This window comes from Rhipicephalus microplus, chromosome 10, assembly GCF_043290135.1.
Source record: "Rhipicephalus microplus isolate Deutch F79 chromosome 10, USDA_Rmic, whole genome shotgun sequence".
NCBI classification, from domain to species: domain Eukaryota; kingdom Metazoa; phylum Arthropoda; class Arachnida; order Ixodida; family Ixodidae; genus Rhipicephalus; species Rhipicephalus microplus.
The window spans coordinates 83,640,088-83,668,002 of NC_134709.1; the positions used below are offsets into that span (position 1 = coordinate 83,640,088).

General features: G+C 44.2%; 1 protein-coding gene across 1 annotated transcript; it reads right to left on the bottom strand.

Moving 5' to 3' along the window:
* Nucleotides 1–1,558: 1,558 nt before the first annotated feature.
* LOC119180675 (NSFL1 cofactor p47-like) lies at nucleotides 1,559–27,739 on the bottom strand. Its single transcript, XM_037431797.2, has 9 exons — nucleotides 27,583–27,739; nucleotides 26,205–26,332; nucleotides 22,032–22,118; nucleotides 18,674–18,751; nucleotides 14,943–15,215; nucleotides 7,491–7,631; nucleotides 4,607–4,744; nucleotides 3,945–4,004; nucleotides 1,559–1,926 (listed from the first exon to the last, which is right to left on the bottom strand). The coding sequence occupies exons 1-9, from the start codon at nucleotides 27,691–27,693 to the stop codon at nucleotides 1,794–1,796; spliced, it is 1,149 nt and encodes a 382-aa protein (XP_037287694.2). The 5' UTR covers nucleotides 27,694–27,739; the 3' UTR covers nucleotides 1,559–1,793.
* Between the last annotated feature and the right edge of the window lie 176 nt (nucleotides 27,740–27,915).

The window sequence follows — 27,915 nt, forward strand, 5'->3', positions numbered from 1 at the left end:
CACATCGTGTCAGACGCGTGCTCAATGCCAGCATTTAGGCTTAGCTTTGATGTAAGCTTACAGGACCGCTGCACAGCGTGATTAGGAGTCATGTATGTGTTTTGCGAAATATCAAACCTTCGCACGGCCGGACTCATATTTTCGTGAGGCCACCCTTCGCAGCGCGCAGTGCCGATGGATGTTGCCGCTTAGCCGCAGTGGCTGAATAGTCGGCGGAGTGAATAGCAAGTAAAAAAAAAAAAAAACTTTTCTACGTGTTCCCTAACAAGGAGCAACTATCAATGGATGCTAAATTTTCAAAACAGTGGCACACGCAGCTGTGCAGACGTTGGTTAGGCTGTACATAATGAAAAAAAAAAAATCTTTCGATTGAAGTGGGCAGAGGACATCGGCGTCATTATGCAAAGTTGTATAAGTTGTGTTTTTGTGACCACGAAGTTTATTGCCATAAACGGCCAGACGCCATGTAAACTCGAACATGCACACTAAGGTGCAGGGATACAGAAATGTAGAAAGATGGCGCAATTGGTGTAATTGGCCCACCACTGCATATGACATAAATTGTGGAAAGCACTATTAAAAAAAAAGAAAAATCACCAGGCCTGCACAGATCAGTCACAGCTATAGCATGAAGAGCAGCCTTTCAGATCCTTTTCTAAAAACTCTTTGTGTAAATGCTAGAAGCACACTTCCAGGGTACCCACTATGCCATAAATAATCATGTCTGTGAAGTAGGCCAACATTCACTATGCTATCCTTTGTCAGTTTTCGGAAAAGCGCGATGTTTGCGAAACACTTCCAACAAATTTTGTGCGAATTTTGTGTTGCATTCAGTGGCTGATCACAACGAAGGAGTACGCTTGAAGTGGGTATGTGCCACAGTTAATAGGGCAAGAATAACAAGCTTTTGTAATGTGTTGGAGCATTGGGCAACCCACTCGTTATGCAATTCGCATAGCGTGATGCCTGGTTGTTTCTTTACTGTTCTAAAATGCTTCATTAAACATATTAGCGCGATTCCTTTCCCGACATCAAGCTTGCCTAAGGCAAGTTTGCAAATGAGTCTCAAGCACGACCATGGCTCAGCTGTAGAATAACTGGCTGGCACACAGTGGACCCTGGTTCAAATCCTATGTTTTCGTATTTTGTGCAATAGTTGTTACGTTTTTGGTGTTTTTAAGTTGTTTTCGTATTTTGTGCAATAGTTTTTAAGTTGTTTTCGTATTTTGTGCAATAGTTGTTAAGGCAGGCAAAACAGTCTATGCGAAATTTTTCTTCACGTGCACATCACCACCCCAAGGTCAAAAATTGTTGACATCATCTCCAAGCTTTCTAACGAGAACTGCACTACAGCCAAAGTGAAGTGTTCAAGTTATGCAGCTGGCAATCTGAGACACTTAGAGCTCTTCGAGAAGCTTTACGCATGAGAAAAGAGAGACAAAAAAGTGAAGCAAAACTAAAGCTATTTGCTCAAAACAAAAGTGCGACTACTTTGCGATTCTTTGCAAAAGCAGTGATGCAGGGCTTCTCACCACTACTGTTCTTTTCAAAAAAGGACTTTTCAGAAACACAAATGAAACCTTGTCTTTATTGTACATTACAGAAGTCAACTTCTGCTCAAACGTAGCAACGAGTTTAGAAACATGTAGAGACGCGACCTTTAATAAGGCAACCAAAAGCCGGTGGCTGCCTGGGCCAAACTTTCAATCTTTGTTGTCTTCCTCGTGGCCACCGTGCGGTGACCTGAAGCCTAGCTGTACATATGCTTGGGTTTGCGACATCGGACTCGGCCGTCACTTCAAGCGCTGCACGATGACTGCGTTGAGCAGGTTTGCGTCTTTCAGCGTAACGTTCTCATCCGTTAGTTCCTTGTGCGGGAACGTTGTCAGCAGCAGGAAGGTGGCTGCTTCGTACTCGGGCCGAGCGCTGGGTTGAGATTGCTTTGTCAAGGGGAAACAGCTTGCGACGTTATGGCACTCCTCCTTAAAGAAGAAATGAGCAGGCGCTCTATGGCGAGGTGTCCACCAAAAAGAATGGGTGGTCCACACAACCGTACGACAGTGTTAAAAAAAAAGTCAATGCACAAAAAAGGTAGGCCACTACAGTTGATGCAATATCAGGGTCCTGGCACACCATATTCAGATATTCCGAACTAGCAGCACTGCTTAATGTTTGCAAATGTCCAGTAAGTACAGTAAAACCTCGTTAACTCCAAGTCACTGCGGCAGCGAGAAATGTTTGAATAAAGCGGGTTTTCAAATAAACAAAACATACAAGAAGTGAGAGGCAAGGAACTTGCAATTATTCGAAGTAATTAGGGCTGATCGTTTGTTGTGCCAACTAGTTTGCGGCTCCAAAGATTGCGTGTTTCCGCAATACCTCGTCTCAATTTTGCCGCAAAAACAAAGGAACGGTGGACCTCGCTGCTGCAACCGGAAAAAAAAAATGCTGTCGTGATCAACTGAGATGCGGAAAACAAGTCATGCTTAACTGCAACACAGTAGTGACACGCAAGCAGCATGTCGCCTGCTCCTCACTGTGTCAGCATGCCATGATGTGACCATTCCTCCATTCTATCTGGCAAAACAAAAAAATTTATTAACAGTATGCCGAATTGCGCGATATCTGTTGGCTGGAAAACATAATTATTGAAACTTTCGAACTTACTTTTCAAAGTAGGCTTTGCAGGCAAGGATTCTGCCAGCAGTGCAAGTGTGCAAATTGCTGGAACCATGGACAATCAGAGGTTTGCATACATCGCGAATTCCGGCAAACTCACCTTTATTAAATTTTTTTACAATCCCAGATAGAACTGTCAAATCATGACGCGTTGACGTAGCAAGAAAGATGCAATACGCTGCCCGAGCGTCCCCGCTGTGCTGCAGTGAAGCATGTTTTGCTTTCTGCAGGCGCACATTTAAGTTGACCACAAGACAGTTTATTTTTTGCGCTGGAAGTCGCGGGGCTGGGGTGCTTCAGCTGCCACTCATTAGTATCGCTACGTTGCATTGCCTTGCGTCTCTTACAGGCCGTCCTTTCCACGGATTTGCTGCTAGATCGAGACTGGGAATTGGCACATAGCACCCGAAGTCTTCGAATTAACCGGAATGGTGCTGACCGCCACTTCAAATTATCCACTTAGACTTACATTGCAAAATACGGGACCGTGGAAATATTTCAAATTAAACAGAATTTGAAAATAACCACGTTCAAAGTAATGGGGTTTTACTGTAATTGCTTATGTTGGCAGCATTGCATATAATGTCAGCTAGCACAAGCTTTGAGAGTTAATAACGGCCAATGCCAGTGTTTTGCTATATGTTTCTTCAGAGGGGTCTACAACAAGTAGGCAATCTTGAATGACCTAACATGAGCTTTTCTATTGCACAGATATAGTTTCCCAAAATTTCTTGAATTCATTAAACAACTGATGAAATCCAGGATTTCACAGAATCCCACTTTGCCGGGAGGGGGATACCAAAAGAAGACGTGTTCTTAGCGTGGTCAGGGCTTCTTTTTTTTGCAAGTATAAGCGAAGTAACAGGTCTGTCACAAGCTACAAATGCTTTCTTCCTTTCTTTCTTTTTTTTTCATTTTGACAGGCTGCTTGAAACTACACAGGGAAAGGATGACGAGGTGCAAAAGCCTCCTCATCAAAATAAAAGCAGGAGGCTTTGAAAAATGCTTGCTAAATGTGGATGCTGTTTCAATGGGTAGCACAGGAAAACCTTGAGTGGTCTGAAATAGGGTTGATATAGCCGATAGATCGTTACATCTCGGATAGTTGGTTCGGCTCTGCCGAGTTTCTTGCCCAAAGTCCGCCATTTCGATTTTCAAGGCCTAACTAGGTTTGCCGAGGCTCCGCACGTTGCCTATTTGTGGAGCACGTTAATAAGCGAGCACCTCTGGTCTACTACGCCAGGCCAGCTGACAAGAAAGGATACACCACGATGTACTTGAATATGTCTCCGACAGTGTGGGTGTGGTTCATTAGGGCCACCAGCCTGCAAGGAGGGCAAGGCAAAATAAACGACAGATCTACGCATCACGACATAAACAGAATAGCTATCAACAAGAACAGTAAAACAGCTCAAGAGAGAATAGTAATGGAAAGGAACACTTAGTTATCTGTTATTTCTCATTAATGCTGTGCCCACGAAACAACAACGAGCCCTTAAGTTATCACTTCTTTCCATTATTTATGACAGTTATAAGTAAAACCTCATTAATACGTTCTTGAAAAGAAAAAAAAAACGCCGCAGATAAACAAACGATGAGTTCTGCACCGGTTGTTTTGCTGCGAGGCACCAAAACAAATTTCCAACACTTCAAACAAATTTAAAAAAGCACTTATGATTGATTTGTGGGGTTTAACGTCCCAAAACCACCATATGATTATGAGAGACGCCGTAGTGGAGGGCTCCGGAAATTTCGACCACCTGGGGTTCTTTAACGTGCGCCCAAATCTGAGCACACGGGCCTACAACATTTCCGCCTCCATCGGAAATGCAGCCGCCGCAGCCGGGAATCGAACCTTAAACAGCACTTAATGGCCACAGCATAGCTTGGGCAAAAAAAGAAGTTTGACAACTCCAGCGCACCATACCTCGAGCCATCTGATAGACGAATCTGGATGTTGGTCGTGGGCTTGGATTCGTCGAGGCCGATCCCCGCCTTCGCATTCGCCTCCGCTTGTTCCGGAGGCAAGTTTGAATTTGCTGGCCGAGTCAGTGTTGGGGTCATACTGCATGAAAGGATGTCTCGCGATTTAAGAGGGCACCAACACAATTTTTCAAAGGTGAGTGAACACTGTCAAACATATCTCCTATATACAGAGACGGCTGTGAACAAGTGTGATGCTCAGCAAATGTTGATAGTCAATTTTGCCATGGCATATCATTCGATATCTACACAAGCTTGACATCAAGCTACAGCACTGACTCTAGAGACTTCACACAGAAGTTGTGATGACGTCAGGTACCGAAACTTCCAAGATGGCTGATTGTGCATCACAAACGTAGCTACGGTGTGGAGCGGCCATGGAAACGTTCAGATATCTTGCGTGTGCATGCGACGGTACATTCATACCGTGTTGCGGGATAGAAGGCTAAATTCTTTATTTTCTTAATACTGGAGCAATGAAGGCTGGCAAGCTAATTGAGAAGTGGGCTGAATGATTAATAATGAAGTTTAATTATGATACCTTCAGTAGCTTTGCTAGCATCATTGCTGTACCAAGCTTCCACAAAGCCCGACGAGGGGGGGGGAGGGGGAAGAGACAGAGACACGGTAGAAGCTCGAAGCTGCACCTATAAATTTTAGCCCTAGGAATGATTTGCGCTGTGAAATTCTTCAAATATTTTTTAATGCCAGAATTCTTTTTACAGGGACCACATCCTTGTTCAAGGCTATCTTTATCATTCCACCAGATTAACAATGAAAGAGTGAAAAAATGAGATAGTAATTAAAAAATATGAATGCCACTGAACAGCGAACTTACTAAGGAAACAAACACAATGCAACTGACCTCATGAAAATCCATCAAGCCATGATCGTGCCACGCTTCAGAAACATGACAGCTTGATCAAAATGCACTTCTCAGAAAACTGGCTTTAAACATGTGCTATCAATACATGTCTATAAGAATGTCTTGGTGCTGTAATATATAGTATATTTGCTAACAGGGATTATCTTATGCCTTTGCCCTTTCGTTTTTTTTCGGCACTGTGTTCTTTTTTTGAGTTGTTAATTTTCCTCGCATCTCTGAAGGGCGACGCTACCAAGTTTGGTGGCCACAGTCTTGCATATTTCAGCGAAGCCATAAAAGTTGAAGCCTGCCATGGCAGTTATGGCCCAGACGGTGGCAGTGTAACTTCTGAGCAGTTCACCAAATGATGCCACTAGGCCAAACAAAGATTCAACATCTACTTCAGACGAGTTCACTTGTTGCCATCGACTGTATTAGGCCTAATCATTCACTCGTTTGTGGAAACAGTAGTGGGAAAGCCTTTTATTATTTTAGAATATTCAGAAAAGCATGACACTTTAACAAGCATGGTTTAATTCACCTAAATTGCATCACCACATAGTGCTTATTCCCCCACAACGTGCCCGACCACGCGCTCTGAAATATCGGTGCCCAATATGCTGGGTGGCGGCATTCAATGGTAACGTGCAATACGATATGCCTAGCAGCGGTGACGAAACATCAGTGTGCAATGTGCTCGGCCTCGCACTTTGGAGCACCAACATGCGAAATTGTTGCTCTGCTTCGAGCTTGGTCGTGGGCACTTGCTCCGGTGCCGTGAGGTCCACTGCCAATGCGCAAAATGCCGATCTGCGGTCCCAAGGAGCCAGCGGACTATGCGATTTGTTGCTTGTGACAAAGCCCACTGGCTGGTTCGCTTTCACATGTCCGCTGTTCGCATTTGTGTGTCTTGCCTGCCAAATTCACATTTGTCTCATACATCGGTACAGCAAGTGGCGTCAGGCCTAGCCACGACTTCGAGCAGTACCAGACCCGTTTTGTCTAACATGAAATCCGTATTTGGGGGGTCGACCAAGAGTAGAAAAACTAGCTTCGGTTGTACAGTCTTTCTGAAAATGATTCCCGCGTATTCTCGCGAAGCTAGCTTTCGTGCACAGCTTTAACGAACTGCCGTGAAGCTTCCTTCGTACACCGAAATGAGATTCGGTTTCCTTTGCAGGCACAGTAAATGGCTTAGTAAATAGCTTTATTTTAAAAAAAATGAAATGCACTTGCACTCCTATTATTCTCGTACGATTCTATGGAGCCGACCTACACTTGAGTTGACTTAGAATCGTGCAAATATGGCAGGTTCAGTTGCAACGTACGCGACTGCTGTGCCTGATGTTTCAAAGTACGCCATGTTTTTTCCTCACAAGTACAAACAGTCACCTCTCAGTGACTTTAATCACAAGATCCTGAATAACGGTGGGCACCATGGCTCCGATGAGTGAATGCAATACAGGTCTAAGATGCACTTGAGAGATGTCCGCAACAAGCGAGTTGCCCTACTGCTGTCTCGTGATTGAGCTTCCAAGCTGCTGCACTAATTATATGCTCAATGATCACCGGTCACTAACACAGAACGAGAGTGAACACCTGAGTAGAGCGATTTTCATGCACACCACAGCCTTGACCTCGCGACGTGGAGAACGCACCCCCGGAGTCGACAATTGAACAAATGATGGGGTGTGCTGGAGCATCATGGTGGCTGCAGCCCATCAGAGGCCTCAAAACAACCTTGAAATATTTGGCTTTCTGTACACTTATTTCTAAAGAGAGAAGCCAATTTAGGCGGGAAACTTCAAGATGAAGAAATGCTCTTTCTGACGAGCCCAAGATGACCGTGCCCAGTTGCATCGTTGTGAATCTATAAAATTTTGAAGAATGCAAAACAATAATTTTCGCCACCTCAGTCCATCGTGTGACCCATCCCACAGTCTCTCGTCCTCGTGAGACTCACGTGCCAAGCCGGTGTCCCGTGCCCTCGAAGGCCGTCACCTTGGGTCGTGGGGGCCCCACGTACTGTTCAAGCCGATGGTCTTCCATGTTAAGGTTCACCTCTGCACCACTTGCTTCCTGCAGCAGCTCTCTTGGGATCTCCCTGCATACAGAGTTCGGGGAAATGTCAGCACGCCTTGGAGCACTGGTGAACTTTTGAAAGTACCTCTGACCATGGCATGACCATGGCCATGACCATGGGCCATGACCATGGGCCATGACCATGAGCTACGACCATGGGCTATGACCATGGCAGGTCTGGTAGCACATGAGGGTTTATGGGTTGGGTACCGCTCACCAAACATATCATGTGCTATGACCACAACATGGCAATAAGAAGAATGTTACGCACTCGCTACCGTGGCCATGAGTGGTGCTCCACGGTCAGCATTTCCAGAATCGTGCACCCAAAAATATCAGGGTTCAGCGAATAGCAAGTTTGACAATTGAAGAAAATAGTGATTCGGTTAAATAATTTTGAATCTAACAGCACAAGTAGTATGTATTTTACATTATGAAGAAAAGTTAGCATCTTTGCCACGTGTCAACAACTATAACTAGCACATATTTCAGAATTTGAACTAGGTGTGTGAATATCACTTTTTCAGTTTGTTAAAAAGTGGAAGCAACTTTACATAGCAGCTGATCTGTGAAGCAGTAATGTGCAAGTAACTGGTAAACTACATTGTTTTAAAAATTACTTTGCCTAGCACATATAAGCCCATGTAACACACTTTCGAACTTGACAAAAAATAATTGAGGTGAAGCTTATTATTTACATATAACGTTGACGTGTGGTTTCCCTTTCACTTTGATGGCTCGTTTCACAACGTAACAGCCATATGCTGCAGTGAAACCACATTTAGAGGCTCATTACTAGATTTTAAACACACTCATACTACAATAAACCAACCCGGATATAATGAAACATCAGTTATGTATAACGAAGTAACTGAATACTACCCTTGCAATAGATATGGTGCTAGGAATAAACATTTATAACACATTTTCGAATATAATGAACTTTGATGTAAGGTGCAACTTTGTTATAATGAGGTTTGAGTGTACAGATATATTCGCTCATTTCGAATGTACTTAGAAATTTCCAACAATTTCAAATAACCTAAATTTGTGCTGAAGCGAAATTCTAATACTATATAATTCGTATTACAGCATTCTTTCCTGCCTGCCCTGCCTGCGATTTTGTGTTCTGCTGGCCATTTCGCTAAAGGGAGACGTGGCACCGAAAACTTAAATCATTTATGGAGATATAGCAATAAAATTTGGCATGCAGACGTGATTTGTTGTGCCAATGTCATACCTGAAACAGTTATTGAGCTATCTGTTGTAGCTTTCGAGTTATGGCCCTTTATAGACTCTTATTGTCACCCCGAAAATGACCTATTGAGGCACAATTTTGTCAATAGTTTTTGCACAAAGATATTCACAAAAGCCCATTCTGTGCCATAAAGCTGTTGGTTTTACTTTTTTCATATTTTTTACATAATCAAATGAGCAAACTAAGTTGTTTTTTGAAATTTCCTGCACATTTTGTCTCACTAACAACGTTTAGGAAAGGCTTATTATAAAAATATATATGGCCTCCGCACGAATATGGACAGCTGTACGGCACTCAATCATATCTCACATTACAAGGGCAGGAAATGTAACGGTTATACCTGTATCATGCTTAATACAGACAAGTGCCTTACGCTACCATGCTTCCAATTCAGCGGCACTGCACACGCATATTAACGATACAAGCAGCAAACGCACTTTCGGAAGACCATCTCGAATGCGTTCCTTTTATATCTTAATCGTATAAATAGCTGCACATGTACAGCAACCTTGTTCTTTGTTGTCCGACACTTGGCCTGTTTGTATTCTTTGCTCGAAGTACACAAAATACACTCAAACCTCGATATATCTGACAATATAATGAATTACTGGTTATAAAGAAGTAAATGAAAAAAAGTCTTGCAATAGATACAGTGTTATGAATATATTTATAACAAATTTTCAGATATAACGAACTTATTTTTGTGTAAGATTCAACTTTGTTATAATGAGGTTTAAGTGTATCTTGATATGTTGTGAAATGGCACAGGGATGACTGACAGTACCAGCTCAAAAAAAAAAAAAAAAAAAAAAAAAGCGGGTGGGGGGATGGACCTGGGCAAATAGAGCTCTAACAAGCTCAAATGTAAGAAAACTGAACTCTGAAGGAAGCTGGCTTGATTTCTCATTGGAAAAATGCAGCTTTGTAGCCATCCTAAGCTCCGATTTGTCTTCTTTATGATGATGCCAATGTTGTGGCACAATGCCAAGGGACAGCTGCAAATTGGCATTTTCTAAGCCCAATTTTTTCATAGTTTTTGATGACAGTGTGCTTTTTTTCTTCTTTACTTCCACAGCTTATTTTGTTCTAATATTTTACCATAATTAAACAAATGGTTTTGAGATTGCAGAAAAAAATAATTGAAAAATTCATAATTTTGACTAATTTTACCTTTACCATTGCCACATTTTTAATGAGATGTATACCAGTAATGATATGGCATAGCATAAAAATAATAACCTGCACGTCATGAACCACATGATCTACAACATTGTCCTGGTGCTCTGGCGAACGGCTTGTTAAGTTTATGCATACCAAGCTGGTACGGTGTGACGAGAAGCTGGACAGGTGGTGCCATCAAGGGGTGCCCAGTTGAACCAGGCAAAGACAAAATTTTTATTGCAGAAATATCGGGCATAATACTTCCGGTGCGATTGCCTGGCAGAGGCGTGATTCCGAATGAATTGCCTTTTTAATAAATTTTTCCCACAAAGAGCTATGCAAACAGAAACGTTGTAGGAATCGAGGCTAGCCCGCTGCCTTTGCGCAGGTTTTGCCGCCTCTTTCTCTGTTGTCACGTCTCAACATGACTCCCCTCCTCCCTGGTCTGCCGCACTGGGAGAGCGGAGAGGGACGATTAACCCCTCTCACCCGGTAGAAGATGTCAACTGTGGCACCATGCGCGGAGTCTCTCCGGACGTTTTGCGCGCGCGTTGGGAATGAGAGAGACCTTTTTGGAGACGACATGGGGGTAAGCACGCTTTTCATTTTCCTCCGTCGGCTCCCTTTGGGGCTCGTTTGGACTTCGCCAACGGCGCCTTGCACTCGCGGCGAACGCTTACCTTATGCCCCCCCCCCCACCTCCGAACGCTTGGACGAGGAGCGGAGCGGTGTCCTAGTGCGTGGCCAGGCTGTGCCGACCCGTATCTCTCTGAAGCCAATGCAAGCGTCTTTGCCCCTTACTCAAGCAACCGAGCCTTTGCCCCGGTGTCTCCATGAATCAATTTTACCACGGAGATGTGCTCGCGCCACCCTGTGCAGTACTTCTCGCCCATGGCGTGGATAAGCCCATTTGCCTTCCCGCCGCGCCTTTGCAATGGGCTCTGTACTGCGTTTTTGGTGTTGCCGCAGACAAAGTGTTGCGACCTTGAGCAGTATCGTGTTCTCGCCATGGCGATGGTTAACGTGTGCCCTGCGGCTCGCCGAGACCGAACCCACGCTAGTGGCCGCAATCCTTCGGGATACGAGTACACTACAACGTGTCCACGACTGTTATTGCACAAAGTGACAAGACGTCTACATCACCGCCAGGTAACCCTGCATTGTTGCAACCATTTACGTATGCCGTGATACGGTACACACTAAAAACTATATAACTTTGCTACTGTATTGATTCAGTCATATCTGAATAAATAAATATAGTTTGAAGGTGAACATATTCAACAGGCCCCGCCGTGGTGGTTTAGTGGCTAAGGTACTCGGCCGCTGACCCGCAGGTCGTGGGATCAAATCCCGGTTGCGGCAGCTGCATTTCCGATGGGGGCGGAAATGTTGTAGGCCCGTGTGCTCAGATTTTGGTGCACGTTAAAGAACCCCAGGTGATCAAAATTTCCGGAGCCCTCCACCACAGCGTCTCTTATAATCATATGGTGGTTTCTGGACGTTAAACCCCACATATTGATCAATCAACATATTCGACAGAGCACAAGGCAAGCATTCTGTCCAAAGGGCACAATTGCAATACAACAACTCCGCAATCTCTTCCACATATCATAACAGCTGCTTTAAAGATGGCATAAGGCACCTAGACAGCGAGGCGAGAGACAACGTAAGACTCAAAGCCATTGGAATCCTCTCCAAGCTACCAGAACGACCACACGAGAACCTAACAGAACCTGAAAAGGCTGGAGTTCAAGAAGTCCGAAAAGACTCAATAGTAACCATCCTGCCAGCAGACTAAGGTAATTAAACCGTTATTACTTGATCAAAAAAAAAAAAACATTCTGAACAACCCTGAATACGTGAAACTCACGAAAGGCCCGACACCCAGGATTTAACAGAAGCTAAACAAACTGGATTTTTCAAAAACCACCCAGAATCAAGAATGCTTTCCTGATGCCTTATATGTGGAAACAGTTCTGCACTGGAATTATATGGCCTTCCAAAGATCTTCAAACCGGGGATACCTGCTACGTCAGATAGTTGACTTTGGAACATCGCCACAGGATCCTGTCACCACCAGGGACACACACACGTGAGAAATGCCACCCATTTTGTTCAGCGTATGTCGGAGGCGACAATCCGCAGGGACGAGAGCCTGGTGTCATTCGATGCAGTTTCTCTGTTCACGAGTGCCTCTTGCGCTCTGTGTTACCCGAAACGCCCTGGAGAGGGAACACCCTCAGCGAAAGGACGAACCTCAGCACAGACGAACTGTGCTGTCTGATGGAGTTCTGCCTCAACGCAACATATATTTCTTTTTAGGATGACTGTCAGTTGGGCGTGTTGATAAAAGTTCATGATAAAACAAGCGCAAAAATACACACACTCAGAGAGGACACAGACAAGCGCTTACTAGCAACTGAAAATTTTATTTCGAAGCGAACACTAATAAATACATCACACGCATGTACGTCATTCTCGACTTCTCCTGTCATCATCAACAACGTGATATAACAAAATATGCACGCTCCCACAACCGGAAACAAACATGCGTCAAGAACTAAGAAAAGAAAATGTGAAAAAAAAAAAACCAGAAAAAACCAACGAAACAAAAAAACAAAAACGTAACACAGAGAAAAACACTGGGTTATGTGACATCCAAAAAAGCAAATTCCGATGTGACGTCTAAAAAAGCAAATTCCGCATCTGTTAGTAGAACTGACGCTTGGCTGACGCAACTGTCCCCTCCTTTCCTTATTCTATACGCTTCCATTATTTCTCTCGTCGTCCGCTTGTTGTGCCTGTCAATTATTCGTGTGTTGGAAAATTTCTGTTGGCAGGTGCACTCCTTGCAGTGCATCGCTAAGTGTGAGTAAGGGGCCGCCTTTAGTGAACTCTCATGGTCACGAAGGCGCACATTTATGTACCGACCCGTCTGACCAACATATTCCTATCCACATGTGAAAGGAGTTCCGTATACATCTTTCTTGCATTCAACGTACCTCCTGCCATGCTTTATGCTACATCTGCTTGATTCTCCAGTTCCTTTCTTGTTGACTAGCCTTTCTACTGCTGGACAAATCTTTGATAACTTATTTTCAGCTGAAAAAACAACCCGCATGCCATACCTTAATGCAACTTTTTTCAACCTATGTGAAATATTGTGCAGATACGGGACGACCACTGTCCGCTCTCTTTCACCCTCAACTTGTCTCCTCTCTTCGCTTGTGCCAATGATTGCATTTTTTACTTCCCGACGATTCTTCTCACATGCCAAAAGGATACATTCATCCTGGTAACCAGCTCCCCTCAAGCGCTTGATCTGCACGGAAACACTCTCATTCATTGAGTGTACGCACGATTTCATGAGGGCAGCTTTGATGCAAGAAGTTGCAATCCCATTCTTTACTACCTTCGAATGTGCCGAATGATAGCTCAGCAATGGTTTTTCCGATCTAAATAATTTGTCTCCTTTTCATACATGTTGGATGTATCACCCTAGATCTGAAAAACCATTGCTGAGCTATCATTCGGCACATTCGAAGATAGTAAAGAATGGGATTGCAACTTCTTGCATCAAAGCTGCCCTCATGAAATCGTACGTACACTCAATGAATGAGACTGTTTCTGCGCAGATTAAGCGCTTGAGGAGAGCTGGTTACCAGGATGAATGTATCCTTTTGGCATGTGAGAAGAATCGTCGGGAAGTAAAAAATGCAATCATTGGCACAAGCGAAGAGAGGAGACAAGTTGAGGGTGAAAGAGAGCGGACAGTGGTCGTCCCGTATCTGCACAATATTTCACATAGGTTGAAAAAAGTTGCATTAAGGTATGGCATGTGAGTTGTTTTTTCAGCTGAAAATAAGTTATCAAAGATTTGTCCAGCAGTAGAAAGGCTAGTCAACAAGAAAGGAACTGGAGAATCGAACAGATGTAGCAGAAAGCATGACAGGAAATACGTTGAGTGCAAAAAAGATGTATACGGAACTCCTTTCACATGTGGAAAAGAATACGTTGGCCATACGGGTCGGTGCATAAATGTGCGCCTTCGTGAACCTGAGAGTTCACTAAAGGGGGCCCCTTACTCACACTTAGCGATGCACTGCAAGGAGTGCACCTTCCAACCGAAATTTTCCGACACACGAATAATTGACAGGCACAACAAGCGGACGAGGAGAGAAATAATGGAAGCGTATAGAATAAGGAAAGGAGGGAACAGTTGTGTCAGCCAAGCGTCAGTTCTACTAACAGATGCAGAATTTGCTTTTTTAGACGTCACATCGGAATTTGCTTTTTTGGACGTCAAATAACCCAGCATTTTTCTTTGTGTTACGTTTTTTTTGTTTCTTTGGTTTTTTTTGTTTTTCGTTTTTTGTTTTTTCTTTCCATATTTTCTTTTCTTAGTTCTTGACGCGTGTTTGTTTCCTGTTGTGGCCACGTGCATATTTTGTTATATCACATTGTTGATGATGACAGAGGAAGTCGTGAATGACGTACATGCGTGTGATGTATTTATTAGTGTTCGTTTCGAAATAAAATTTTCAGTTGCTAGTAAGCGCTTGTCTGTGTCCTCTCTGAGTGTGTGTATTTTTGCGCTTGTTTCATCATGAATATATTTCTTGCAGAGGTGAATTCTACCAACAAAGATATGAAACCACCAGGGGAGCTGCCATTCCAGCCCCAGTGGCAATCAATGTTGACTTAATGTCCCTTAGTGTCCCTTTAAATTTTTGGCCAGAACGAAAAGATGGCAAGAAACGGTTTCAGATTGCTTAGGGGTAAGTATGTCATCACCCAACACATTGAAACTCGCTGACCAACTATCTTAAACTTGCAGCCCATGAAAAACAGGCCATAAGCGCGACATACTTGTTTCGCAGTAAACTTTCATAGCTGTGTCTGCCGATTTCTCACCCTCGACGAATGGCTTGCAGAAACGCCTGGCTGCCTGGGTCGTCATAGGTGTGCAGCGGCCCGTCGTCAATGCTGAAGCCGTCCTGCCACATCTTCAACACCCGCGAGACTGACGGGGGGCGGCGCAACACCCCCGTCGCGGCCACGGGCTCGCTGCTGCTCGTCGGGGTGTCGCCCAGCCGGTGACCGATGCCTTGGAACGCGCTGGCACCTGCGCCCCGGTCCAGACGTGACCCGTCGTCCATTGATGGATCCACTACCTGGGCACCATGCCTGCGGAATACATGCAAGAGCGTGTCAAGTGCAGTGCGTAACAATGAAGACCTAGGAAAACAGAGGGGACAACACCAATTCCGACTAGCAACTGAGCATTTATTTGAAACATTGCATGGAGATAAGAGAAATATTCAGCAGCACTTCCGCCAGGACTGTAATGAAACTAGGGGGGAAGGGGGGGGCTCAGTGGGTTCTGACAACCTTTTTTCATGCTTTAGCATCTTGGGTAACAGCTGAGACGCCTTTGCATCTACCACTCTTTCTACACTGAAATACCTCCCGAAAAAAAAAAAAAAATTACTGGGTATGGCCCTGACTTCACCAATCAGGACAATGGGGGGGGGGGGGGGGCAGCAAAAATTACCTTGTGCGCGCGAACATATTATTTTGCTTCATGCTTTCTTTATTTCTTAATGGGTAGCAGCCATGCCCAGCCCAGGAACATCGTTTTCGGGCTGAATCAGTGTGGCATCTTTCATGTTCTTTCCAGCATTCATTGGCCTGCGGAACAGCCCAACAAAAGGACCATCACGCAATCATGGAAATGTGGGATAGGAATTCAATTTTCCTAATGTCAGCATTTTTCTGGAATGCGCCATTTCCGACACAGTTCGACGCCTTTTTGAGAGGCATGCTGCGGGCAGCAAATCTTGTCTTCTATATGATGTCTCGTATAAGCAGGGTGCCTCATATGCATCTTCTTACGAAATTGCATTTTGCTGTAGGCACACTGGTGCCTCTTACAATCAATTGTCTGATATATCAGTGTCTCTTATAGAGAGGATCAACTGTATATTGACCTCACGCAGTGTACAGCAGATCACTTCTAGTCCACCAGCACAACATACTTCAACAAAGCAGCCATAATGCTCCCCTAATCGTGTTTCGGATTGTCAGCAGAAAGCATTTTCAAGCTTTATGCATCAAGGCACTTGCTTTTATACCAGAGGTTCGGTGTTCATACCCCAGCCCCGGAAAGAAAGTTTGTTTCATTATATTTATTATTCATTTGGTGTACATCAGCTGTGGGCAAAGAGGGTTTTTTGCAACACCATCACTCGTTACACAGGTCGATCAGTACAAGCCTCGCTTGAAAAAAAATTATTAAAACATAAAACGCACCAAAACAGCATGGAACAAACTACACTGTTTCGCTCTGTGCTGGTCATGCTACCTTGCCAACTACACCAATTTTCGCTTCTGTAACACACGAGAGAGCCAGGATTGCGTAGGTACCCTGTGCCACTAGCGCCCTAAGTTGATTTTTCCTTTGCTATAGGGCAACTTCACTCGGAACACATCTAGCGAATGGAACCGCTTTCCTGTTGATCTTGTGCCTACCACAGTTCATGCTATATTCTGACATCTACTTCTTTTCTGCATGGTAACAGTTTGTACCATACAACAGGGTTTTGAAATTAGACAACATGACTGCAGAAGTGAGCCTCTGTTTATTTTTCTAAAGTTCGTGAATTTATACTCCAGTGGGCAAGCTCGAATACTAGGGGCGTGCAAATATTCAAAGTTCAAAACATTTTTCTAATAGCATTTGCTATTTAATTTGCACTCAATTTCACTGTTGGAAATACTTGAACTTCCTGAAAGTAAATAGCATGGTTTCATTCACCTAAATCCAAACCACCACTTCTAAATGATGCACAAAAACCACATTTTCCTCGCGAACTCTTAACTACCGAGACATTAACGGCTGTCGCCACAACTTGACACTATATTAGACAAGGTCGTTTGATCACTGCACATAGATTAAAGTGCAGCATAAAAGTGCGAAGCACAGCAATTGCTTTTACACTTCAGCTACTTTAACTCATCCAATTGTTTAGAGTTCTAAATAAAAAAAAAATGAATCATTGCATAATGTTATATGACCTTTTAAAACTATGTTAGGCTGCTATGCTGACTATCAGAAGAGAGGCAAAAAAGAGTGAAAGCACAATGCACTGTGATAGAACGTGAAATTTATTCTGCTGGCAGTTCCTTTCCTTCACTCATCAATTTCTGCAAGCCGCTTCAGGATATCCCTTGATCGCACAACGTTTCAAGAGCCGTTACATTGACAAGCCAAATTCTTATTCAAATTAACTTTGCAACCAAAATTTTGCTACACTCATACCTCATTAAAACAAAAGTTGTGTCTTACATGAAAATAAGTTCATTATATCTCGGAAATTTGTTATAAAGGTTATTCCTAACACTGTGTCTACTACAAGACTATTTCTCATTAACTTCGTTATGACTGAAATTTCGTTATACACTTAAACCACTTTATAAGAGGCATGCTCTGGACAGCAATTCTTGTCTCTTATATAAAATGTGTCTTATAAGCACGGTACCACGTATACATTTTTTTATCAATCCTTATTTTACTAAAGGCACACTGGTGTCTTTTATACCCATTTGTCTTTTATATCAGTGTCTCTAATAAAGAGGTATGACAGTATCTGTGTTAATTATATAGAGGTTTAAGTGTATTAGCACAGCTCTAGATACTATAACGTGAATAAACACAATTCAGTCTCTGCATTGCCACATTCTTCACAAGACAACTAGAAAGCACTATCTAGTCACAGCACCCCTCCAGCACTTCACCAACCTTGCAAGAATAGAGAGAGAGAGAAGCACTTTCATGTTCTTATTGCATGTGAAAAAAAAAGTGGAAATTTTAAGGCTTTTTTTTTTGTCTTTGTTAGACACTGTATTAATGAAGACAAACAATAATCCTAAGGAGAGTATGGGGGATGCTATCAGTAGTAATCTATATGAGAAAACATGTACATTCCATTTACTACTAACATCCCCTATCCTTTTCTTGGCATTATTGTCTGTTAGTTGTCATTAATGTTGCATAAGGATTCACTTACAGGTCCTCTGCAACTCCTGTCCGTAATCTTGCTTAGAAGCGTAATAATATTATACAAATCAATTTGGCCCTATCTTTAATATCGGAATTTGCCTGGCACACAACATTTTGCTGTTCACACAACTCCTTTGAATACCATTGCGATCACCCATGAGAAACGTGTTCTGCGGCCACTGCTGTGCAGATTTCGAGCAGGCTGTAAAAACGTTTTGATACGAAACGGTGCTACTTTGCATAATGCATTAAGCAGAGTAGTAGCACTCAAAAACCACGGACACTTCAAGTCACGGAGCTTTTCACTAAATAATGCCTATTTTCATACATTTTGAGGATTCCTTTGGAGTATTTTCAGGTGATACGCTTTTATTTTTTCATACTTGTGAAGGACCCCAACGACGATATTCTACAGTACCTCGTTTCATGCTATGAGAGTAGGGCAACCGTTTTATACGTATGATGCTTTCCAAGTGACAAGCTCTTCTTATGCGGAGTAACCACATGCACCTTAACACTAAGTCATTAGCGAACCGCATGCAGGCCAGAGGGGCGCAGGCCGAGGCAAGCATGTCATACTAACATCTTCGCCGCCTTGAACATCTCGGCCACGAAGTGCTCCTTGTCCGGTTTCTTGCCAGGCCCCAGCACCTGTTGGCCACTGAAGTCAAGAATAACAGGACAGTCAGTTGCACTGGTTGGTTGGTGTTTGTGAATTCGTTGAGCACATTAGCACAGAGATAAGAGGAAACACATCTTGAAGTACTTTATCGTCTCCTTATAGCGTGCATGCCAGTCCCACTCTGAATTGCCCCTCAACAAGAATAACATCATGTCATCTATCAAATCACAGCAATTCTGATTGCGATAACGTAAACTTTCCGCAAGAAAAATGCACGTTTGCCGATGCATCGGAGTGCTCGTGAAACACAACAGCCCTGTGGCTAAAATGGTAGAAATTATCAAAATGTTGATACAATTAGAGACACAGATTTTCAACTCAGACAATGCACTTTCTGTAGAATGACGTTCACGCCAAGCATGAAGGTTGCATATCCATTAAAACAAGCGTTTTAATTACCGGCGACGTTCGTCCCAAAATGCATCAGCTGGTGTCACGGGCGTTACACCAACATCATGACATGGCAAGGTTTCCTGTCATGCAGCAATAAATCTATTGCACTGTGCCGCTATTTTTTAGAACTGCTCAACACTCATCAGGTGTGCCGCCTCAAACAAGAATCCAATGCCAAACTCTTTTGGAAAAAAAAAAGTTCTCCTTGTGTGAACAAATAACAATTATGACAGAGTGTTCTTTAGTTCCAGAAGTGAATTGAGAGCGATGTAACACTTGCACAACCTGCTTGAAAGCAGCCATTGCCAAATGACTTCCGTAAGTCATGACACATTGTGGGCATTTGTCAGCCAAATGTGTGGAGCTCACTCAACTCGCTCGTGATGCCTTGTGCTCAGAGCTCACTCGGAGACTCGCCAACATTTTCCCGAGCCGGGCTCGCTTAGACTCCTACTGACGAAAATTTGCTTCAACTGGACTCATTTCGACTCAACTTACCCAAGTTTTAATCACCCGAACTAGCTCAGACTCAGACTCACGGCCTGATCAGGGTCGGAGTGAGTGACCCGTGAGTGATTCGCCCGCATATGTTTATCAGACCCTTCTCGATCATCTGTACACGATCATCATCACGTGGTGGTAACCATCATAATTGCTTGCGGGGACACACCTCGAGATTGTTCTGGCCCTCTGATGCGATTGGTCTCCCCATGTCTTTCAAGGCGTGTCAACTGCTATATCACAATATTCTAAGAACTAGCTCATTTATTTTTGTTGCTGCCATTACAATTTGTAGGTGCCCCCACAAGCTGTGAACACTATAACACCAACAGGCTCGTAATTGAAGAAAGAAACTTACCGTATCCTCAAGTTCTATTGATCCAATTGAAGAAAAAGAAACTCAAGATATTAAAGTAGGTTTTAACATACAAGAAGTGCCAACTACCTTAAGCTTTCGAATAAAAGTGGTGCACCACATGCCCAAAGTGCAAATACACGCGTATATTATTAACGACGATAGTCTTTTTTGGGGACCTTCGACGCAAAAATTTTGGTGTGTTGGTCTGTACAATTGTGTGTTTGTCTGCCCTTAACGGTACCTCAAACAACACCAAACGATACCCTAAACAGCGGACCCCATTCGCAGCACCCACCAATATTGCTAAAGTTTTAGCGTTTGTACTTGTGCGATTGTCGATTAAAAAGCCGTTATTGTGCATATCTGAGACTCTATAACAACACGTCAGTTTTCTGTATGTGTGCCTTTATACTAGAAAAGGCCTACATCAGTAATTCCAAGGACCGTAGCGTTCATCATGCTGCGCTGATAATGCAACGCTTGCACGAAAAGGCAAGTGTTTCCAACGCTTTGCTAAAACGATACAGTGGCAGCACCTACCCGTCGCCTTGCGTTCTACACCATATCGCCTCCAAAACGGGCACGCACACCGCGCGCTTCCTTTTTCAAAGTAACTGCCAGATAGGGCTCATGTCTCAAGTATGACGGGACTCGATGCACTAGTTTGTCTCCGCTGCACGCTTGAGGCACTCTGATGCAGCCCCAAAATACCATTCACCGATGTTCTTGCGCAGAACGATCAAATAAACATTTTGATCACTCTCTCCAGACACAAGACCATCGCCTTTCGACGACATTTGCAGTGTAACATGCAGATACGGGGCCAATTTTTTCCATGGGACTTACAGCAACGCCGATCTACAATTGGTTGTTAATGGTGAAAGTGTTCAAAAGCTTCCAAGCTTCTGTGCTAGCACATTCACAGCAGTTCACAGAGGCGTAGCCAGCATTTTATTCCAAGAACAGTCCAAGCCTCATATATTCACGTGTGTGTGCATATATACACACATATGTATGCACAAAAACAAAGTTTTTAGGACAGGTTTTGAGCCCAGCCTTCTCCTTTCCATGTACACAAAGAGCAATTTGACACTGTCTTTCTCAGCAGCGAAAGAGTTTTGCGGTCACTTTCAAAAGCGCATTAATGTTAATGTTTGTCAAAAGCAAACTGAAGTTAACTCTGTAGCTGCAGGTACTACCTAGTTTCCATCTTCCATGACTGAAGTATTTAATATTATGGAGCTGACCTAAAAAGTGGACGGGAAGATGACCGTTACCGTAGCTCAGTGGTAGAGCGGTGGACGTGTTATCCGAAAGTCGCAGATTCGGATCCTGCCACTGGCAAGTTATATTTTTGTCCACTTCTTTTTCTTCACATTTACGTTACAATTACTTCTAATAACATCCCTTATACTTTCCCTGGCACTATTGTCTGTTAGTTCCAATTATTATTGTGTCTAACAAAGGACAACGAACCCTAAAATTTACACTTTCCTGTACGTATTAAACGCAATTGTACAGCGGCTGTAACTCTGGCTACTGCTTTTTAGTCATCCATAACCATATACATAACCAAGACATAGCCGTCAATGTTCATTGGTGCCTATTTTAGCTCGACAACTTTTAATAATAGCTTTCTTCCCAGGACTACTGCTGACTGGAACTCCTAGCCAAGAAATGTTTTTCAGTCCGAAGATATTGAAAATCAACTTGATACTACCTTTTTTTGTTTAGTTTAGCTCTGTATGATGTATCTATATATGGCATGTGTTGGCAGTGCCCGGGTGAATTATTCATGAACTTCTGCAGCCTATGAATGTTTTCTGTTTACTAATTATGTCCCGCGGCACTGTTGATCAAATACTCCACCATTCATGAGATCGAGCACTGTGACATTGTACAACTTTGTATTTTTCGTTGCTTCTCCTGCATTGGTCTAAGTATAGGCCTACGGAATTTGTAAATGAAAACACAGAACCAAGAGGCTGAAGAGCTAGACCAACCCACCTGTGCTCCGAGCCACCTGCGTAGAACGCCTGGCCCTCTTCTTCATTGGCGCTGTCATCGTTATTCAGATCTGCTAGGCCCCGAATCCTGCAAAGATGGTGTAGAAAAACAAAAGAAAGATGACAAAGCATAATCCTGCAAAATATATGGCAGACATAATAGTCTACATGGACTAAACAACTCGGACAGACGTTTATTAGCGTCCGCAAGATTGATTGACCTGGCACAACCGACCATGGAGGATCCCGCGGTCGTTGCACGAGACGAAGAAAAACTGCAGGGAAGCGAGCTCGTTCGAAGAAGACGACAAGTGACCCATTTTTATGTTCTAACCACGTGTGGAGGCGAGTAAATGTCTGTACGAGTTCTCTAGTTCGTGTAGACTGTTCAGTTGGCCATATATTTCAGTCAGTTAGAGAAAATATTAACATCTGAGGTTTTACATCCCAAAACCACGACATTACTATGAGGGGCACCATTCTGGAAGGCTCTGGAAATTTTCAGCATACGGTGTTCGTTAACGTGCACTGACATGACACAGCACACGGGCCTCTAGCATTTCGCCTCTGATCAGCTACAGAGGGCGTCTACCGCAAACTTTTTTTGCAGTTTTTTTTTAGTTTTGGTTTTGCTTCAACCATATTTTCAAAAATTTCCTGGCAGTCCACAACAAAGAAGATTTGCGCGTTGACAATCGCTTCCGGTTCTGCAGCCTGCTCAGTTGGCACGCTGGCCCACAGTACTCCACAACTGTATTAGTAGGCTGTTCCAGAGGCAGAAGCCGACAGCTTGGCTTTCACCAATTGCGAAATCTGATTGCAGCCCTCCAGGCTTGGGCAAACAAAGTAGCGCGGAGGAATTTTCATTCACGACACTGCGCTCGCAAGTGAGCTAGGCACCGATGTGTGTCCAAAATGAGCAAAGAATTCACCCGATATCGTTGCACAGCAAGTCGAACACGCAAATTTTTGCGCCTTACTGAGAACTAATTCTCAGACGGACTTCAGGAGTCTGGCACTGTTGTTAAAAAGGAAGTACGGTAGACTCCTATTAAACGAAACTCTCTTAAATGAAATTGCTGCTTAAATAGAACAACCTCCACTAATATACTTGGTTTCGTACTTAAATATATACCCCTGTTTATCTCCCAGTAAACGAAACTCCTCTTAAAGGAAACATATTTTCCCGGTCTCTTCACGTTTTGTTTAAGAAGAGTCTACTGTACTAAGACAAGGCGACCGACTCAGCTAGTAGGTCATGACTGAAAATGAACAGCACAAAAAAGCACGGCTATGAGAAGCAAGCACACAGGGCGTGTTAAGTGGACCAGACGGGCAGATGACCAAACGAGCGCTTACATGAGCACACAAATAAATGTAGGTACAGCCGCGAACACGTGTGTGTGGAGCGCGCGAGCAGCCGTTTTTTGCTCTGCAGCGCGAAACATTAAGGCAGTATTGAGCTCTGACAGTGGTCAGCCCAACAACTTGGCCGTGCATGATTTTGACACACCACGCCAGAGCCCGAAACTGCCTCAAGGTTTCGCGCCGCAGAGCGAAAACCGGCTGCTCGCGCGCTCCACACAGGCGTGGCCGCGGCTGTACGCGATGGCAATGAAGGCGTTCTGGCAATGCATGTGAGCGGGCGTGGGTGCACTCCACAGTTTTAATGAACCATAGTTGTCAACAAGATGAAAGATGAGCAAGCCTGTCTAATGAGTGCGGCAGCTGAGATGGTGCGAACGAGGATCAGGTGCAAAAGAAAACTGTAAGTTGCTCTTTATGAAAGGGAGCTTCGTTTCTTGGAATGCGAGGATTTGCGCTGCAGGCCACAATGATCGTTAATGCTGTTTTTGCAGCTTTTTTGAATGCGAACTTTTTTTTTGTTCTTGCTCAAGAGCAGAGCTGTTTAAACGGGCCCGCAACGCAACTTAAGCGTGTCGTGTTGCTAATCGCTTTTTTTTGAGATATGAAAGACACTTACTATATCGTTGCATGAATGGCAGGGCCAAAAACAAAGCCGTTTAATTTTATTTCTATGAAAAAACCGCATTGGTTTAAGACTAGGACGATATACGGAGGACATTTTTGTGATCAGAAGTGACAGCCACGTGCGAGTGACAAGATTGGCCGGCCAGTTTGATTGGTTTGACAAGACAAGCTGCGTGTAATATGCATATGATCCTAGGTAGGCCACATTATTGTGCGCTAAAAATTATAAAAGCATTGTTTGCACTGCCTCAAATACAATAGGATTTCTGTTTTTAAATATGAAAACGTAAGAACTTCGAAACGACGGTAGGTGCGTTGCACAATGGCACCACTAGGCAAGCCGTCCGGTATGTCTCTGCAAGAGGCCCAAGCGATTGGAAGCGGCCTTTGACGCCAGTGGGAGAGTGAAATGCGAAAGGAAGCTTTTCTTTTTTCTTGTCTGATGGGGTTTTGAAGACTAATAACTTCTGTTACCGTGCACCAATTTTGTGTTTATCGTAGTATTCAGCCTTAAACCCACTCCTGGGCTGCAGAATGCAAAGAAAAAAGCGTTGCAGGGCCCCTTTAAGCTAGTAGAAGCCCCAAGTCATGAATAAAAATTATCATCATCCCTGACTGGCACAAAGCCACAAGGTTTTACAGTAAAATCTGTTACGAGGCCGGAGCAACAGCTGACTGAGGGCCTTTCCAAGCGCTCCCCGCCAAGCGGCAATGCACGTGTCGGTACACTTGCTGCACCAAAGTGGGGGGCAAATGAGCAAATCGGCGATGCTCTTCCACCCTCGACTTGGGTGCAGCAGGGGTCCTGGCACGTGCATTGCAGCTGAGTGGCTAACACATAAAACAGCCCTTAGCTAGCACTGCTGCCCACCACTAGTGCTTGCAATCGCTATTGCACACCCCCATCAGGTAAGAAGAATTAAAAATCCAGAATCGAGCGGGATTCAAACTCAGGCCTTCTGTATGGCAGTCGAGCACCCTACTACGAAGCCACGCTAGTGCTTGATACTCTTTTGCAAAAAGACACCATGCAGGATCTTGTCGGGCAAGGAATAAAGAGAGCAGATGTAATATAACATGTCCGAAGCTTAAAGTAACACCAGGCATCATGCTGCGGGAATTGTGGAACTAGCCAATCGTTTAAAGCTTCCTACCCCTTACCAGAAGTTCGGCCATAATTCTTCATCCTGAGCCACAGCACCGACAAAGTGCACATAACGCCTCACAGACAGTAAGTAGTGAGTACCTCACTTCTCCACAGAATGACGAATAATGGCATGTGAGTACTTTCCTACTAGCCAAAATCATTACTGATGGTGTAGGGGCACCTCGCAAGTGTACTTGTATTGGCTGCCCAAGATAGTCTATGACGAGCTCTATTCGCAAGTTTCATCGCCAATAAGGGGCGCACAGGGTGGTTCAATATGGCGCCCACAGAGAGTATCGGTTAAGGTCGGAGTCGCTCAGCACATATGCAACCTGCGCTGTTTTTTTTGTTGTTGTTTTGCTATGGCTTATACCTTTCTTGCAGTGCCATATTATGCGCAACTTAGACGCTTCAGAAACTCGAATACGATGCCTCAAAGAGGCCCTGAATTCCAAACACATCACATGTGGCATGAAGGTCTGTAGCCGATATTTTTGACGCATTTTTGAAAAACGTCACAGCTTTGCTGCAAAGGTGAAGCAATGAACGCGATAGCATCAAATCGGAAGGTCCGTGCCGAATCGCAAGCAGATCAAAACGTGCCCCGAGTTTCTCACGCAAAATGAGGCGCGAAACGTACTCACAAATACAGATGAACGCGACTAAGGGTCTCAGTTGTTACTCCGCTGTGTCTTTTCGCAAACGATGACTGTGCAATGACTACAGTGACCTTTGTGCGTCTAGTAACTACAACATAAATGTTCTAGTGAAAGCCCAACGCCAGCCAAGACGTACATGCACATGCTATGAACGCCGCTGCCCCACCGCTACTCCAATACTGTCTGAAAAAATTAAGCTGGCGGCCGTGGAGCAGCGTGACAGTCTATAAAACTTGCGAATAGAGGCAGCTCCTCGAGCGTTCACTACGCCTGTGCCGAGTGTTCCGCACACACCTTACATTCTTCACGCAACCACGTTTAGGGTGCCAAAGTTGGACACTCGGTGATGCGTCCACGTTAGCAGGGGTGCGCTCACCTGGCCGGTGGTCTGGACGGTGGCTTGCTGGCCGGAACAGGACTTTTGGGCCGCTCAGGTGGCAGCTCTGGAGAGCTCTGGTGGTCCCTACCGTCGTCAGGATCTTCATAGAATGATGCAAGCGCCAGCTGCGGGGACATCGTTACAGTTCTTGGATGAGTAAGTACTTGGCAGTTCGGCAGTCAATGCAGACATACCGCGGCCGTTTCGCAGCCACGGCATTGCACTGCTGAACTCAAGATGGTGGGTTCAAACTACATTTTTAATGGCAGCCGAAACGCTAAAACATCTCGCCCAGATTTAGGTGCACTTCAAAAAGAGCCCCAAGTGGTCAGATTTAAATCAGTCTCTCATGCTATGGAATGCTCAGAATCACATTGTGTTTCTGGCAAACAAAACATTAGCATTTGTTTATAATATACAGGGGGCGAGATGTTTCTAGCTTTGCACAGAAAGCTTTGTCACAGCGTTGAAAGTACGCAGTTATTTAAAGTAAACCCTCCTCAATTTACGTCGCTTCAAGCACCAGTAATTAATGTTATCACTACTTGCTGGTCAATGTTTAGTTCCACTCCAGAATAATAATGCCCTTTCTACATTGTTGTCTCAGTTTTTTTTATCATGTTTTTGATCATTGTTGTCTCATTTTGATCATAAAGTCAATCACGTTTAACCAACCAGCCAACTGTCAGGCTGTTTTTCAGTCGAGGAGAGAGTGTTCACATAAACCGCGAGGGAAGTTTCTTTTAATTACCGACAGGCGGCAATACCTTTCCCGTTTAGCAACACACTGACTCATTCAGAGGTGGCTTTTCTCAGTTGAAGGCCAGGACAGTCGAATATAGTTACGACCGAAAAGCGCAGCAAGTTACCAACGCGTTTAAAACGGCTTGCTAATTGTAACCTGCGCAGCTGATATCAAAACGTTGTCAGCTTGTTCGCTCCAAAATATCAAGGCTTTCTGTTAGGTTTTCAACGAACACGTAAATCAGCTCAACAACGAGGCCAAAGCAGCGGTAACTTCGAGCGGTACAAAGCGCAAAGTCACGCAAGCACTTTCCGTAATGACACTAGGCAGACGTAGAGTGCAGAGGCTACCAGTGACGCAAAACGCTCCCGTCATGCCAGCAACGCAGCGTTCTTTTTTTCTTCTTGACCGTGGTACAAGGGCAAACGTAGCGCAAAATAGGAAGACCCTCAGGCCGGACTATGTTTACGATCGGCCATTGGCGAACGAATAATTGATGGTTGTTATCTAAAACTGTCACGAAATGACGGGGCTGCACCGGCATTACGAACGCGACACGAAACCACAGGCCACTAGCTTATAATGGGCACGAGGCAAGACTGCTCGGTCTTGGCTTTGACAGGTAATCACCTGAAGGTTCCACGCCGCCGACTCGAGGAAAAGCTTGGCCCGCGAGCTGTCGGCGCCGGTAACGCCACAAAATTGGGCGATCATACCCGAATGCTCGTTGCTGTCCGCCATGCTGCTTCCAATTTTGACGATGACGGGAATACGCAACTAACAAAACACGCGGTACGAAACTACCCCATGCGTGAATGCTAATTGAGCCAACGCCTCCTAGATTTCTTGTGCCTGCCGGATGAGCACGAAACGCCGGTCACCTATGACGGCGCTGCCTACGTAGGAATAAGGGTTTTTGTACTTGGTCTTTGAGATTGGCAATTTTAACGTTTGCTACTAATT

Coding starts and splice junctions, on each gene's coding strand:
- LOC119180675 (XM_037431797.2), bottom strand. CDS start 27,693: ATGGCGGACAGCAACGAGCATTCGGGTATGATCGCCCAATTTTGTGGC. Junction 4,005..4,606: donor CGTCTATCAGATGGCTCGAG/GTATGGTGCGCT, acceptor CCCTCCTTGCAG/GCTGGTGGCCCTAATGAACC. Junction 1,927..3,944: donor ATATTCAAGTACATCGTGGT/GTATCCTTTCTT, acceptor ATCTCAACCCAG/CGCTCGGCCCGAGTACGAAG.